This window comes from Nannobrachium achirus, assembly GCF_963921795.1.
Source record: "Nannobrachium achirus genome assembly, chromosome: 9".
NCBI classification, from domain to species: domain Eukaryota; kingdom Metazoa; phylum Chordata; class Actinopteri; order Myctophiformes; family Myctophidae; genus Nannobrachium; species Nannobrachium achirus.
Genome location: NC_137818.1, coordinates 26,487,885 through 26,503,274, shown reverse-complemented (window position 1 = coordinate 26,503,274; position 15,390 = coordinate 26,487,885). Strand labels below are relative to the sequence as shown.

Sequence of the window (15,390 nt, the reverse complement as noted above, 5' to 3'; positions counted from 1 at the left end):
GTGGGGGTGGGTTAGTGTGTATGTGCTGTACTGTACTGTACTGTATAGGACTCGTGGGTACACATGCCTTTGTAACATCGGTGTGTGTTTCAATGTTTTCCTATAGGCTCTGCAGGCTCGCAGAACACAGTGTGAACACCAGCATGTTGACCCACTGGTGTGGACCTCTCACCGGGTCATCAGATGGATCAGGGACATTGACCTCAAGGTGAGAAGAACAGCAACAACATCATCTCATCATTACGCTCTGAGCACTGGTCAAGCATTCTGATACAGGTGTGACGACCTAGCAGTCCAGAAGATATGTGATGTCACTCCAGTATATTATGTTTGTGCTATTCAGGATGTACACCTATAAGTAAATCGTTTTTACTTGACATCACGCTCTGGTTTGATGTCCCTTTTATGCCCATATATGGAGATCGCTGATGTCATCACGAGTCACACTTGCAAATTAATTACGTCCTCGTCCGTTTTATGCCCATATATGGAGATCACTGTCCCAATGTCATCAATATTAAAGGAAAATTCCAGAATAAAACATATTAATCCTTAATCAGCCTTTTATCACGTCTGTACATACCTGGTATGATGGATTTTTATCATAGTCCTTCCAGTTTTTACTTCTCCTGGACTCCTCAGATCTCTCTCCCACAGCCAAAACGGCGGTCAATTGAGGTCCTCCAAAAGCGCTAATTTTCACCGCTGCAAAGTTACTTTTTTCTTCATAACGTGTATTATTAAGACATTCTGCAATGCCTCACCAAATAAACTTTAGGTAAAAATTACCTCATGACCACAGAAACGTGTCTTTCATGAGGTACTTTTTGCAATGCCTCACGTTTATTTGGTGAGGCATTGCAGAATGTCTTGAGGAAAATACGATTATTTTGTGATTATATTGTAGCCTACATTGTTTACAAATAATAATACACGTCAAAGTTATTTTATAAGTAATTCCATAAATAAATAATAAATAAAATCGAAGAAATGTATTGAGGAAAAAATAAAATAAATAAAGGTAATAGAATTACCTTATGACTACAGGAAGTCCGTTAAAATGCTTTGTTATGAATCCTTCTCAGTCATATTACTAGATTCTAGCGATCAATAGACTAACTAGATTATATTCTTCTGCTTTCTTATTTTTTATATATATACCACGATGCCTTGTTGTGTACATACTGGCTGTAATAACTCCAGGAGAAAGCTTTCTTTTGCGCTAAAGAAAAAGCTAAAGGAAACGCGGTAATCACGCGAGACACGAGACTTCATTCTTCTTCTGTGAGTACTATTGGGATCATGTCAACAACGGCCATTTCCCTCAACCCGCGATAAAACAGTGGATTACTGGCTCTCTTGGAACTATAAATAGCAGATTTATGAAGAAAAAAGTAACTTTGCAGCGGTGAAAATTAGCGCTTTTGGAGGACCTCAATTGACCGCCGTTTTGGCTGTGGGAGAGAGATCTGAGGAGTCCAGGAGAAGTAAAAACTGGAAGGACTATGATAAAAATCCATCATACCAGGTATGTACAGACGTGATAAAAGGCTGATTAAGGATTAATATGTTTTATTCTGGAATTTTCCTTTAAGCGCATATCTGGGAATGCCCATATTTGGTAATACCCATATACTGTATGGGCAATTGGGCATGTTCTGACATCACATTGTTGACTATCATGCAGCGGTCTCCATATATGGGTAACTGGTCAGATATACATGGCCAGATGGCCAATGGCACAACTAGCCTAGGGGACCTAGGGTGAGGTTACATGTCGCCCTGAGGCGTCTTACTAGTTTAATGTGGTTAAACACCCAAAAGGGGAAAGCTTTGCTAACCAGCAAGCTCACAACCCCCCACTTTGAGAACCAATGCACTGTTGATCCACAACAGAAGAATAATCTTCCTGGCAGCAAACTGTTTCTGTTATATAGCACGAATGAGAATAATCTCTAAACCTATATGAGACTAATTATGTCTTGTCCCTCCACCTGTCCAGGAGTTTGCCGACAGTCTCCAGAACAGTGGTGTTCATGGGGCTGTCATGGTTCTGGACCCCTCTTTTAACACAGACGCCATGGCAGTAGCGCTGGGAATACCCAACAACAAGCACATGATTCGCCGCCACCTCATCGAGGAGATGAAAAGCTTGATTGGCCCTGCCAGGTGAGAAGTTAAAGTGGGATAAAGAGAGAGACAGATAGAGAGGTAGAAAGAGAGAGAGTCACAGAGAGACACGGATAAATGAGAGTGGTTCTTGAGGGAAAACCGAGGGAGAAACTGAGCCATAAGGGTCTATTTTTACATATATTATGCGTTTTAGTGGGACTGGATCATGTGATCCTGTCATGGGAAAGTGATAAAACTATACAATGTCCATGTCCTTGACTCCACAGCTGACTTCACTGGTAACTTAAACTTAACTTCATTTACATTCTGCAGAGGTAAATGCTAACAATAACTGTATATAGCACAGGATATGTACAGGATAAACATTTGCATGTGTAAATATTCATGGAGAACCCTGCTGGGTTAAACAATTGGACCCCAAGACACTTCACCTCGCACATAAAACAGCAACAATCTTTCAAAACATTTATTGACTTTATTCTTCAACTTTCTATATGTGACGTTAACTCTGTGTTTGTTTTGTTCTAAATACCATACTGAAACCCTATTGCCCATCCTCCCATCCACAGGGCTAATGCCAAGCAGGACTATGAAAGGCTAGGTCTGGGCACACCACCGACACTGCTACGCCAGAGCTCTTTGGGAAGACCCCCCAGCTCTGCTGGCCGCCACACTGATGATGAAGCCTCTCTGAGAAGGAGGGCTGTCAAGGTGGGCAAGAATGATAGCACTGATAACCTGAAAGAGCCAAAGAATGTTTTTAGACTTTGTTCTGGTATTATTCACCGGTGATTTCACTGGTGGGTAGTGTATCTACAGTACAAAACAGTATACTTGGGACATTCAGGAGGTCAAAAGAATTATATAAAACGTTTTTCTTTATTGGTAAATTTATATAGCACTTTTATCCAAGGCGCTTTACATAGATTGTGCATCACATTGACCCATTCACACACATTCATACACCGGTGGCGGAGGAAACCATGCAAGGCACCAACCTGCTCACCGGGAGCAACTAGGGGTTCAGAGTCTTGCTCAAGGACTCTTCGACATTAACTCAGGGGGAGCCCGGATTCGAACAGGGAGCCCTTCGGGAACCCTTCGTGCTCTAATAACCCCTGAGCCCCCCCATTTATTCTTTTATGTCCTAATGCTTTACTGAAAAATGTTACTTGACAATACTCATAATTCTTGCAGTCTGTATTGTAATAGGCCTAAGGAGACAGAAAAGGGTCCTTTTTTACTATTTACAATTTAAGCATTTAGCAGATTCTTATCCAGAGAAAAGTAACAAGTGCGAGATCAGACTTGTAAGTCTGAGTGTTCGAGTGTATTTGAGTCAAAAGTGAGTGTAACTTCTCTTTCACATATTAGCCTCCTGTAGGGTTCAGCCCCAAAGGCCGAAGTGGGCGGGACTTGAGTTGCCATGGTAGCTACAGTTCCCTAACCCGGGAGGTTCGAGAGGAGGCTCCGCCCAGCACGGAAGGAAGTCCAATCCGGGGCTACACCAGTATCGAGGTCACTAATGTGTGAAGCTATCAGAATGGGACAAACTTCTGACGTCAGCTTCATGGCAGGGAAACCTACTGTACATCATGGACATTTGACTTCCATGCCCATGGACACAGGATGTTTATTTTTCTAAGCCAGACAGAATGCACTTTTTATGGGAAAACGGTTAGGATTATTTCTTTTATTTTGTAATATTTTTGGTCTAGGAAAAAAGTACAATTCACCAGGGAGCAAAGGGTATGCGGGGCAGCAGTAGCTTAGTGGTAGAGAGGCTGTCTGGTCATGAGAAGGTAACTGGATCGCCCCCACCAGCTCGCCCAGTATATGTGTCAAAGTGTCCCTGAATAAGACACTTTAGTCCCTATAACAGCTCCCTCCCAAGTGCTCATTATGACCATCTGAGCAGCCATCAGCTTGGTGAAGCTAAAAATGAATCCCCCCAAGATTAATAAAGGTCTACCTTTTATTTGACCTACTGTATTTGAAGGACACCCATTTTTACAGATAGACTCAAGAGATGAAGATGAATGGTCGAGTTAAATGTATTTTTTTATTTTCTTTGTCTTATGATGGGTCTTTGTAAACCAGCAAGTGACTCAGTGGTTCTTAATATCAGTCTGTTTCTCTGAGGAAACGTAAAAGACTAGCACAGACTGGCGACTGCTTGTATGTACAGGGTACTTTGATGATTCAGCTTCGACTAACGGGACAAAAGAATATAAACAAAAAAATATTTTATATCTGTCTTGTTTCATGTAGTACTTTTTCAATAACTGCTGTATGTGATGCCTTGTGATCCTTGTCGAGGACGTTGGAAACAAAAAAACTTGAACTAAAATTTTAATAATTTAGTGTACGTTTGATAGTCATTTTTCAGCTTGCACATTTAACACTGTTGTGTCTAAACAAAATTTGCACCCTCTTCTAACATTTGATATATCATAAATATGAAAATGATTGTCTGAATATCCATAAATGATGCCATCAAAGATCACAGCACAGTTGTGCGTCTCCCATAGAAGCTCAAAGACAAACAAAAGATGAGAGCGGGAAAGCAAATATGCAATAGATTGTGATCCTCAGAGTGAAATAAAGATGACATCTCAACTGCTACCCTGTCGCACTTGTCTTTATGATATAATGTGTGTGTGTAGTTCATACACGTCTAGAACCATGCTTTTATGTGCCAATGGGAATGAATACTCTGTGTTGTTTCACAAAGATATCCTATCCTAGTCTGCTACTTCGTCATCCTAGTTGTTTTCTTTCCCACAGATTATTGGTTAGTGATCTAATAATAACAAGGGATATAGCTGAGTCTTTGCAGCCAGTCAGTATCTATGTCAAACTTTGAGAGTGGGATAGTTCTGGCCCCCTGCTGTACCCCTTGACAACACAAGCACAGTTAGTAAGGGGAATCACTTCACTACTACACTGTGTGGCTGCTCCACACCACAATGATTTCACATGTTATCAGCTCTGCTAGCATCAATCACTGCTCTCAGGCTCTGGCCCAAGTGTACACCTCCACAACAATAATGTAAAACATCCTGCTCTCGTTAATGGTGTCTTCATCATCTGTGTGCATGACACACATCCCAGAGAGCATATAACTGTGTCTGGAGTGGACAGCTACAGGATATGGCTTTCCAGATGTTTTTCAAGGACATTCTAATTGTATTGTAAAATACACTGACATATTATAGGTCCCATGTCAACAGGTCCAATCCAGGACTTCAGAATTACCTTGAATTACTACCTTGAATAGATTTATCCAATCGAGTACCATAATGGCCAAATGTGTTGTTGGCCAGTCCCACTTTCTAAAATTGCAGAACTCATTGAGGGACTTTAGGATTCAAGGTCAGGGATTGATTGATTGATTGATTGATTGAAGACTTTATTAGAAGTTTGCATAGGAAAAGGTACAGTTTCATGACGGTACAGTTCACTGGTACAAGGTCTACTAAAAGGAGATCCATGAAAAGACTAAGCTTATTTCCACTGGAAACCATTGAAGTATCTCATATAACATTGAATGACAGACAAATAGAACACAGTACTATGCAGTAGATATGTAAAGAAAAACAAAAAAGAAAACAGTAAGTCTAAATAAACAGTATATACAAAGAAGGGGCAGGGGAGGGTAGGGTTGGGCTAGGTTAGTTATGAAATATATTACTGATAAACTAAGGTACGGTGGTGACGTGGTGTAGGTGTGTGGGCAAAAGTCCCACATAACTAAACTGGTCATTACCTGGACGGGGTTGGTTCAGTGGACTAATAAATGTGTCATAGCCCTAACTGCATGCTAAAGATAACAGTGACTAATGGTATGTGAGTTTTGTGTTGTAACAGTGTCACTCCCTGTCATTTACTGAAAATGTTCAGTTTCCTCAAGACGTAAGTGGTGTTTGCCATAATGCCATTCATACCTCATGCTCCCTCTGCCATATCTTTGTTCAGTGTTCACAATGTTTTTTTTTTTAAAGAAAATATTTATCCTCTCAGCTTTCGTCTTCTATTTATTGTGCTCACAGTATTATTATTTGGATCCGACCCTTGGATTCCTAAAGATTGCAATTACTACGTTGGTGATCTAGCAGTGTTATTCTTTGGATACACATACAATATGCTAAGAAGGACCATTACTTAAATGCCCCCAAACTGTAGGCTATACTGTATGATGTCATAGTCATGCACAAGCACTAACAATGTATCTTTTTAATCAATAATTTCAGAATAAGTAACCATTCCAAGGCACTTCAGCTTGTAGCTATATTTATTCAGGGTAAACACAGAAACTTATCGTGGTCTGCATTGGCCTTCATCAGGGTGCATTAAGTTTTGTAAGGCAATGTGAAATTAGGGTAATCTAAATTTCACTTCACCGTTTCTGATTGCAGCAATAACATTTTATTTTAATACAGACTAAAAACATTATTGGTTCAAATCTACCACCCATTTCTGTCTGCCTCCAATGTATTTTACAATAAAGCTGTCTCCTGTAGCTGTCCAGACACAGCACAGACACATCTATCAGCTACTGAATCGGGATGTGTGTAACGCACGTAGATGATGACGACACCATTTACAAGAGCAGGACGTTTTACATTATTGTTGTGGAGGTGTAAACTTGTGTCCCAGTTCAGATCTGTGCGATGATTGACACAATGACTCAATGACATAATGTGAAATCATTGTGGTGTGGAGCAGCCACACAGTGAAGTAGTGATTCCCTTTGCCATGATTGTGTATTCGTATACATGGTCCCCCGATTAACGGTGCTTTCTCCTCTCTTGTTGTGTTGTCAAGGGGGACAGCAGGGGGGCCAGAACTATCCACAGACAGTTTCGACATAGATACTGCCTGGCTAGAAAGACTCAGCTACAGTATATTCCTTGTTATTATTAGATCACTAACCAATAATCTGTGGGAAAGTAAACAACTGGGATGACAAATTGTCAAATAAAAGCATTATGGTTTAAGTCATTGTGTAGGCTATGACCTCACACACACACACACACACACACACACACACACACACACACACACACACACACACACACACACACGCACACACACTGTGTGTGTGTAAAGGGAGCACCTGAAAAGGGTGTTCAAAACAACTTTATTAATCCCACCGGGGGAATTGTGCTGTAACGATTATGGGAAGAGAACCTCCCAGTACTCTACACACAATAGACCTTCAGGTCAACGGGGGTCAACATCCAGTTTTTGCTTTTTTTGCTTGGCTATAGATGATCATGAATCAGTCCAAGCTTTTTAATCTCCCCAGCTGTAAATGTCATTGGCTGCATGCTAAAGCATTGTGTTGGCTTATGCTACAAATAAACGAGATGTCTGTCTGTGGCCCCTTTTCAGTAGGCTACTGGTTCAGTTATTTTTTCCTGCCTCACAGGCATTGACCATTATATGCACATAGGCCTATCTGCAACACCCATTTTTTACTTCCCCAATTTCTACGTTGTGCATCCTCCTTCATGGTGGATAGATGCATACAACAACAACAACAACAACAACAAGAATAACTAGACTGCACTTCGTCGAGGTGCCAACTTTGTGTGCCAGTTGTGCCTCACAGCCAAATATGGGCCATCAGAGTGCGCAAGTAGGGTGATGACTGATGAGCTCTGTCTGTGGGTATGTAATGTGGGTCCTGTACCAGGACTCCTGGTACATTTGTCCTGTCCAGGTAGCTGAAAGGGGCTACTGTTCAGGGGAAGTTTATTTACAAAGGAAAGTAAAAGAGTCTGTCTGCGTCTGTTAAGGATATTTCTTTATAGTGTCAGACAGCACTCACAAGAAGTTACTTAGTGCTTTTTTTAATTGATTCATTGATTGAATACTTAATTGACAGTTTGCAAATAGTAGGCCTACAGTGGTATGATTTTACAATGATGCTAAAAGGATAACACAAAAAGCCTCAGGGGTAAATTGTTTCCATTGTGGTTCTTCTGTAATGGATGGATGCTGGATGGGCAGCTCACCATCATCAATCATCATCGATGACATAGTATGAATATCTTGTAACAGCTAACACCACAGACAGACATCATCATGAATGGGCACATTTTCTTCCAGCTAGCAACACTAAAGGGTTAAACAGGGTGGGTGTATGTCTGCCCTGGTCTGCCCCCTCCCTCCTCTCATGGGTCATCCGTGGAAGTCGAAAGTTCCTGATTCTACCAATAAAGTGTGAGAGGGTTTTGAGAGTTTTTCACGTTTTTGTTGTCTTAAAAGAAGCGAAAGCGTCGCTATTTTCAAGAGACGTGTTGTATTTTCATTTCCAAAGATATCTCGGGGACTTCTGGGATATTTTGGACATAATGCCACGGTGAGTAAACTGCCCCGCGCATCGCGAATGTACCGTTAACAAAGTAGCACTGTGTGAAAGTAGCGTCGTTACGCTATGGACCAGAGCAGGTAAAACAGTCGTTCTTTCTAAGCTGTGCAGTTTAATAACTTTTAGGGTCTTGCTGTGATTTCAGGAACTTAATTCCTCGCGGGAACACACGTGGAAACAGTTAATTCTAGTCCTAAACCAGGGGGAATGGCCTTAGTTACAGACTGGCTTTATGCTGTTTTTGTTTCTTTTTAGAATAGGCCCTGTGCAGTCCTGTGGAACTGCCCCCAGATACTATAATATGGGGTATTTCCACAACCCCATCCTCAACACGGAGAAAAGCACACGGTTATGGTATGCACAGCTGTCTTGGAATTCAAAGGAAGTTTAGGATCTACTAGCTAGTAGCAAGCTGGTCATTTTCGCATGTTAAAACGTGCTGGGCAACACGTACAGTTCTGCTTTTATACATTGTGTATGCAATCTTACAAAACATCCCCATAACATGTTGCAACTTGCAAGGTAACTTTGGATACTTATTTTCTTGTTTTAACGGTTGCCGCACAGCCGCAGCGCAGCGCCTAACGGACTCTTAAGTCAGTTTATAGGTCCAGTTGTCACATAGGGGGTGGAGTTAGACCAGTAAGGGATCATAGATCATACCACACCACACATTCTTCAGCGAGGTTTGTCTAATGTGATGAGATGCGACTTTCACCAGATCTGAAAAAATGTGAATTAATAGTGAACTTGGTTCCCATCTGTGTGCTTTTCAAAAGCATATTCCACGAGTAGGCCTTTCAGAATCAGATGTAGGCCTGGCTATTTGTCACATCAGAGGTGACAGGTGTAGGCTACACCTCTGTAAATACATTAATGCTATGGACTTCCACTGTTATGTGAGTTCGTTTCTACAGTCCTGCTTGTGTGATGTTTATTTTGTGACACATTGCTTTGAAAATGTCCCCATCCTGTTTTGCACACATACTGCTTCAACACTGCTTGCTAAGCCTAAATTCTGCAGTTGGTGATGATTTGATTTATACACATAGACTACTATTCACTATTATATTTGAAATACACAAAGATGAATATGGTGGCTACTAGCTAGCTACACATAGTTAGGTAAATGCTGTCAATATAGTTTGAAGAAAAACATTCACAATGTCATGGAGAAATACTACACTGCCCACAATCCTAATGGTACGGTCAGCCAGTGCATAATAATAATACACCAAAACACCCACTTACATACAACCATTGCTTTACATCTGTGGTGTAATTCACAGAATGGATGTTTACTGCTTGGCTTTGGTCTCTAAGAGGGTCTGTGTTTTCCGTGTCTGTCCAGAGCTAATCACACACTGATGGACCGAACAGCACTAAATTTCATGTCCACACTGTCAAATAGGCTTTTGTTAAATAATGGAAGTCATTGAGGCTCTGCTTCTCCAAATGTAAATTGGTATGGATGATGTCATCGGCTAACCTCTGTCACTACAAAGACATTTATCTATGAGAGGAAACAACATCTGCTGCAGAGCCAATCATCACATTTTGATTGATTGAATACTTTATTAAAGGGAAACTAGGTAACTTTATGACAATTTTTAATATAGGCCTATATCTTTTTAGCAGTAATTTCACTTATCAGTCACTATATTTTTGTGCTGGGGTGTTTCCTTGCAGAAAGAGTAAGACACATCCCCCTGGCTGTATTTTGGTTCTGTTCCACTGTTTATGTTGACATTCATCCCTTGGAGGAACGTTTTTGTTAGGTGGAGCTGGCCAGAGCTCTTAATTGCTCCCTTTGAACTTCAACAGGGTTGTGCACTGAGGTAATTGATTGGGCCATAAAAGTGTGAAGTGTTCGTTAGTGTCAAAGACCTGTTTGATGCCTGTCAGAGGGAAAGGGGGGGGGGGGGGGGGGTGTTTGTATACACAGACTTGCCTAGTTCCCCTTTAACCAGTTATACATATTGGTAGAAAACTCAGTAGCATCATAAGGTATATTTACAGTGAAAGGAAGGGTGGAGTGGCGGGGGGGCAGAGGATGCTACTGACAAGGTGTTCAAGGAGTTAAACTTCTGTATTTTAAGTATTTCAGCCATTCAGCCATTATGAGACCTTTAAAGGGTTTTGGTAGGACATTCCACAATAATTGTTAAAAGCTATGGGGGACACTGAACCAGAATAGGAAACAGGTTTTCCACCTTCTAGAAACCTATGCAGTACGCAATAATGCAGTACACATTATGCACATAGCCCAACAGGCTGACACTTGCCCAAGTATTGAGTCATGTCATATGTCATCGATACGCCACAGACGACTGGTGTCGACATAGACCACCGAGTCTGAGGTCCACGTGAAGCCACGCCTTAGTCAGACGCAATTTGTTTTATCTTCACTCATAACGTCTAGAGAGACATTGAGTAACAGGCAAGGGCTGTAATCCAAGTCTAGGGCTAAGTGCTGTCATTTTTATTTGACTATTAAAAACACGCCCTTCACATAGGGGATTCAAAGTAGTTACATTGCTAACTTGGCCTTGGACTCCTAAATAAACAAGCCTTTGGGGGAGACGGGTAGCTTTAGAGGCAGGATGTACAGGGAGTGCTGGGGTAGACGGTATATCAGTTTACATCCTGGCATACACTGTTGTGTTATTTCTTCAACTCTTTCAACAAGTCAGACGATTCAAATTAAAAGGAACATTCCTAAACTTGAAAGAAACATCTACACATCTGGTAAGCAGTTGGCACGCAGTATTATCTTATTTTTGTTTAAGCCTATGCTATACCATTCTAAATGCCTTTCTCTCTCTCCACAGTCTTTGACTGGGACTAGACCAAAATGCGCTCCAGCGTTGACCTGCCTCCGAACGTCACCAGAAACGAGGGCTCCCGCAACAACAACACCAACAACAGCAACAACAACAACAACAGTGACAGTGGAAACTCAGGTTCCCAGTATGCACTATGTGCGCTGGGGGTGGGGGTAGTGGCCCTTGGCATCATTATGATCGTGTGGAGTGTGGCCGACGCACCTGGGAGCGAAGGCAGCAAGCCTGTCAACCGCAATAAAACCTCCTATGTGGCCTTTGTGTTGGTGGGCTCGGGGGTGGTCATGCTGCTGCTGTCCATGTGTTTGGGTATGAGGAACAAACAGCGGGAGCAGGAGTGGCTACAGAGACAGGGAAGACCCGGAGTGGCGGCTGAGGAGCAGGAGGAAGTAGAAAGGTGAGTTTTAACTGTCTAACGACATGTGGTCTAACGACATGTGGTGATACCACACGTTATGTGGTATCAGTTCTGGTTGATGTGTGGCATCCAAAGCTTCTTTTGCATTAGTTAGTTTTCATCCCTTGATGGAAGCATCAACATTTTCACATATCGCTGTCGGGTAGAACCTTGTATCTCCATAGTTCAATTTGTCACGTTTTTTCCATAATGAATGCTGTAATTCATTGTGCAAGAGTGACATGTAAAAGTAGCAAAAGGTTTTGGACATACTAGGTTTCCGCCCGGCAGTGATGATATGCATTTGACTTAGCATTATTATTGCTTTGATTTGTAACGAATGCATGATGAATCCATGACCTCTTGATACTGCTGACATTAATGTGTGTCTGCTGACATTAATGTGTGTCTACTATATCTGTTTCTATGATCAGTCCTGAGGAACGGGCTCAGCGCTACGCTGTGCCCAGCTACGAGGAAGCAGTGGGCAGCGTACAGTATCCTGTTCGACAGAGCAACCCCCACAACTCTGTCAAGCTGCCCTCCTATGACGAGCTGGTCAGAGTAGACGGGGTGCAGTACGAGACTGAAGGGCCAGAAGGTCAGGCCCCTGCCGGGTCGCAACCCGCTGCTACGTCAGCTGGTTCGCTCACTGCTGCGTCTGCGTCCAATCACAGATCTGCGAAAGCCAACCGCAAACTCCTGCCCCTCAAGATCCGTAGGATTAAATCCGAGAAGATGCACGTTAAGAATGAGGATAATTCTCAGCCAATATCGGTGATCAGTATAGAGCCATTGACTCCACCACCACAGTATGAGGACAAGGTGGTGCCTCTCTGAAGTGTTGTATAGCAAACATGTTTTGTAAGACTTTTATTTACCTTTTGGATCTCACTGGATATCTTGGATACCACCAGCATTGCTGGACTACTGGATAGTGGATACTCACTTACTGTGATGCATAAAGTCCATATACCTTTGTATATACAGAACTTGTTGCAAAAGAAAACAAATTGGATAAAAGCAAGAACCAAATCCAGTCATCTCTTACAGTATGTCAAAGTATCTAAGGGTATATGCAATATCTTAGGGTCCAGCTTGAGTATCATCTGTCTGCCAGCCTTTGTGTGCAGTCAACATCATTTGCAAAGGGGTTATATAGTGAGAATTTCTGCTTGTGTGTGGATGTACTGTAAATGCATACAGCATGTGTGGGTCAATAGTTCCATGAAGGGACTACACCAACACCATGGCATGTGCAGTGTTTCTACCTTGGAAGACTTGGGAGTGATTCACTTATACCGACTGTGGTCCGCCAGGCATCTGGAAAGCCCCCAACATGGGTCACATGTGTTGGTTATGTTGGTTAGAGAACAGGATATTAAGACACAGAAATGAAATACCCTTCCTTGTATACAGGGTACCAGTTCGTTTCTGAGAGGCAAGACTGATGTTAAATATTATGTACTGTATGTGTGTGAGAGAGAAATAGGGTTTCCTGCTTGTGTTGAAGACTTGGGTGGTCAAGTCACAAAGACAATAATTAAATTACCCCTTGTGGTTTTTCACCTTATGCTGCTTGTTCAACATAGTTTCATATAACCCTCACATTCTAGGTCTGAAATCCTTTCAGTGCTCTGATTTCCTTGACCACCTGATCACAGTTCAACATTGCAACAGAAACCTGGTGGAAATCGTCTCCTTCGTGGTTATAGTGGCATTTTTAAATTGTTTTTTAACTTAACTCTTTTTAACACACCATAGGATCTGTAATTATGCAACGTTTGTATTTTTTGTTAGAAGGAAAGCGTCCTACAGGCCTTCATGTTTAGTTTTGATTACTTGAAAGCAATTTGTCATTCAAACCAAAAACAAAAAGCTCAGACTTGAACGCAGCATTAGTTGTCATAACAAACGGTAGTGATACATTATGTTACCAAATAATTAAAAAATCGAACCTTCGAAGTGGAGGTGTGTGTGTGTGTGTGTGTGTGTGTGTGTGTGTGTGTGTGTGTGTGTGTGTGTGTGTGTGTGTGTGTGTGTGTGTGTGTGTGTGTGTGTGTGTGTGTGTGTGTGTGTGTGTGTGTGTGTGTGTGTGTGTGTGTGTGTGTGTGTGCAACAGCGCCCCTCCCTTAACATGTGTGGTCAGAAAAGGTTACTGCAGGCTACAGACAGACAGACAGACCCACACACACGGCCACGTATGGGAGCTTGTGTTCCACACAGCTCCAAAAAGAATACTTTCTTACGATCAAGAGTCATTACAGTGCTCTTCTCACCATAGGCGTCTCAGCAAGACCTTATGACTGAGTCACACGTTGCCGTGACAGTGTTTGTTCTGTGTTTTGTATTGGGTCAACATAGGAAGGTTGAGGGAGCCTGAAGGATGTTGCTAACAGTGTACAGCCTTTGCCTTGCAGTCATGGTGAGAGGGAGTTTGGATGTGAAGAAGGCAGTGTAGTCTGTGCTCTTCTCTCTTGTGTTGCTTTTGTACTGGTGTGAGATGAGCAACAGAAAGACCCTTTGACTGAGCAGCTGGGCTTGGATAAGGGCAACCATTACTCACTCACTCGTCACCGTTCTCTCAACCACACAGCCTGACTCACAGTACTATGCACTTTGGGTATGCAGAGAATGGACACATAGAGAAGGGAGACTGCCTTTAGGGGATTCCCAGGAACTGGCTTAGTTTTCCTTCATCTGGGTGCCTGCCTCCGTTGTCAGTCATTCTAAGCTCCTTCCCAGACCTACGGTATGTGGGAACTGGCAGGTGAACGCAGAGGAAAGTCAGTGCCTTCTGGCTTGATTGGAATGATGGCCCTTTCTCCAACATTGCCAGTTTGAACAAGTATGGTTCCCCTTTTGTTGTGTGGCACAACAAGTAGTGTTTTTATTTCTCAATATGCCACATGAATATGTCAAACACAAAGGCAAACATTGCAAGTCTTTGTAAATTGCCTTATCAAGTTGAATCTTCAAGATTCATCTTGCCATTGTCACATTGTTTGTTCATACTTCATCATGATTAGTAGTACTGGGGCATAGGCGATCATGCATCTACTGTGCGTCCTGTAGTAAAATGTTTTTAATCAACGCTCATTCCAGTCATTAGTGTTGTCAGTTTTCATTATCGTTTTTTATATTGAACACGTTTTATATTTCTTTTATATCTACTGTGAAAATGTGCTCCTTTCATGTTCTATTGCTCTCATGTTCTCATGTTATGTTAAAATGATACATTTTTGTCAAGAGCAAACATGAACAGAGTTATCTCCTGAATATTCTGCAAAATAAAATGATTTGTTTTTGTCTTTGTAACCTTCATTTGAGAAGTGTCATTTGTTTTGATGGCAGCATTTGATGTGTCGTAACTGTAACCTCTTATTGTGTTTTATGGTTTGTGTGAAATATTTTAATGACATCTGTACTTTCCACCTTCTAAGCATTACTTTTTTAAGTGTCCGGGTAATGGTGTCCATGTATTCCGTGCTGGTCAATACATGGATACCAATCCCTGGACACTTACATTTTTAGGGACCACTTTAATACTAAAAAATAAATTGAAGTGCCTTTAATTTTATATTCATATTTTATTTTAGGTTTTAAAGCAATGACTGTACAACTACAAAGGCTGCACT

General features: G+C 41.8%; 2 protein-coding genes across 2 annotated transcripts in view; both read left to right on the top strand.

The window, feature by feature from the left end:
• Window positions 1-3,666, top strand: part of kazna (kazrin, periplakin interacting protein a) — a gene marked incomplete at both ends in the record, with an annotated part of 259,876 nt that extends 256,210 nt beyond the window's left edge. The window contains 4 exons of the mRNA XM_080734204.1: window positions 107-208; window positions 2,003-2,169; window positions 2,703-2,844; window positions 3,508-3,666. Of these exons, the coding sequence (XP_080590330.1) occupies window positions 107-208; window positions 2,003-2,169; window positions 2,703-2,844; window positions 3,508-3,666 (570 nt within the window). The remainder of the gene's footprint in view (window positions 1-106; window positions 209-2,002; window positions 2,170-2,702; window positions 2,845-3,507) is intronic.
• A 4,669-nt stretch (window positions 3,667-8,335) lies between these two features.
• tmem51a (transmembrane protein 51a) lies at window positions 8,336-13,519 on the top strand. Its single transcript, XM_080733362.1, has 3 exons — window positions 8,336-8,503; window positions 11,344-11,752; window positions 12,187-13,519. Exons 2-3 carry the CDS (start codon window positions 11,367-11,369, stop codon window positions 12,590-12,592), a joined length of 792 nt encoding a protein of 263 aa, XP_080589488.1. The 5' UTR covers window positions 8,336-8,503; window positions 11,344-11,366; the 3' UTR covers window positions 12,593-13,519.
• The last annotated feature ends 1,871 nt before the right edge of the window (window positions 13,520-15,390 follow it).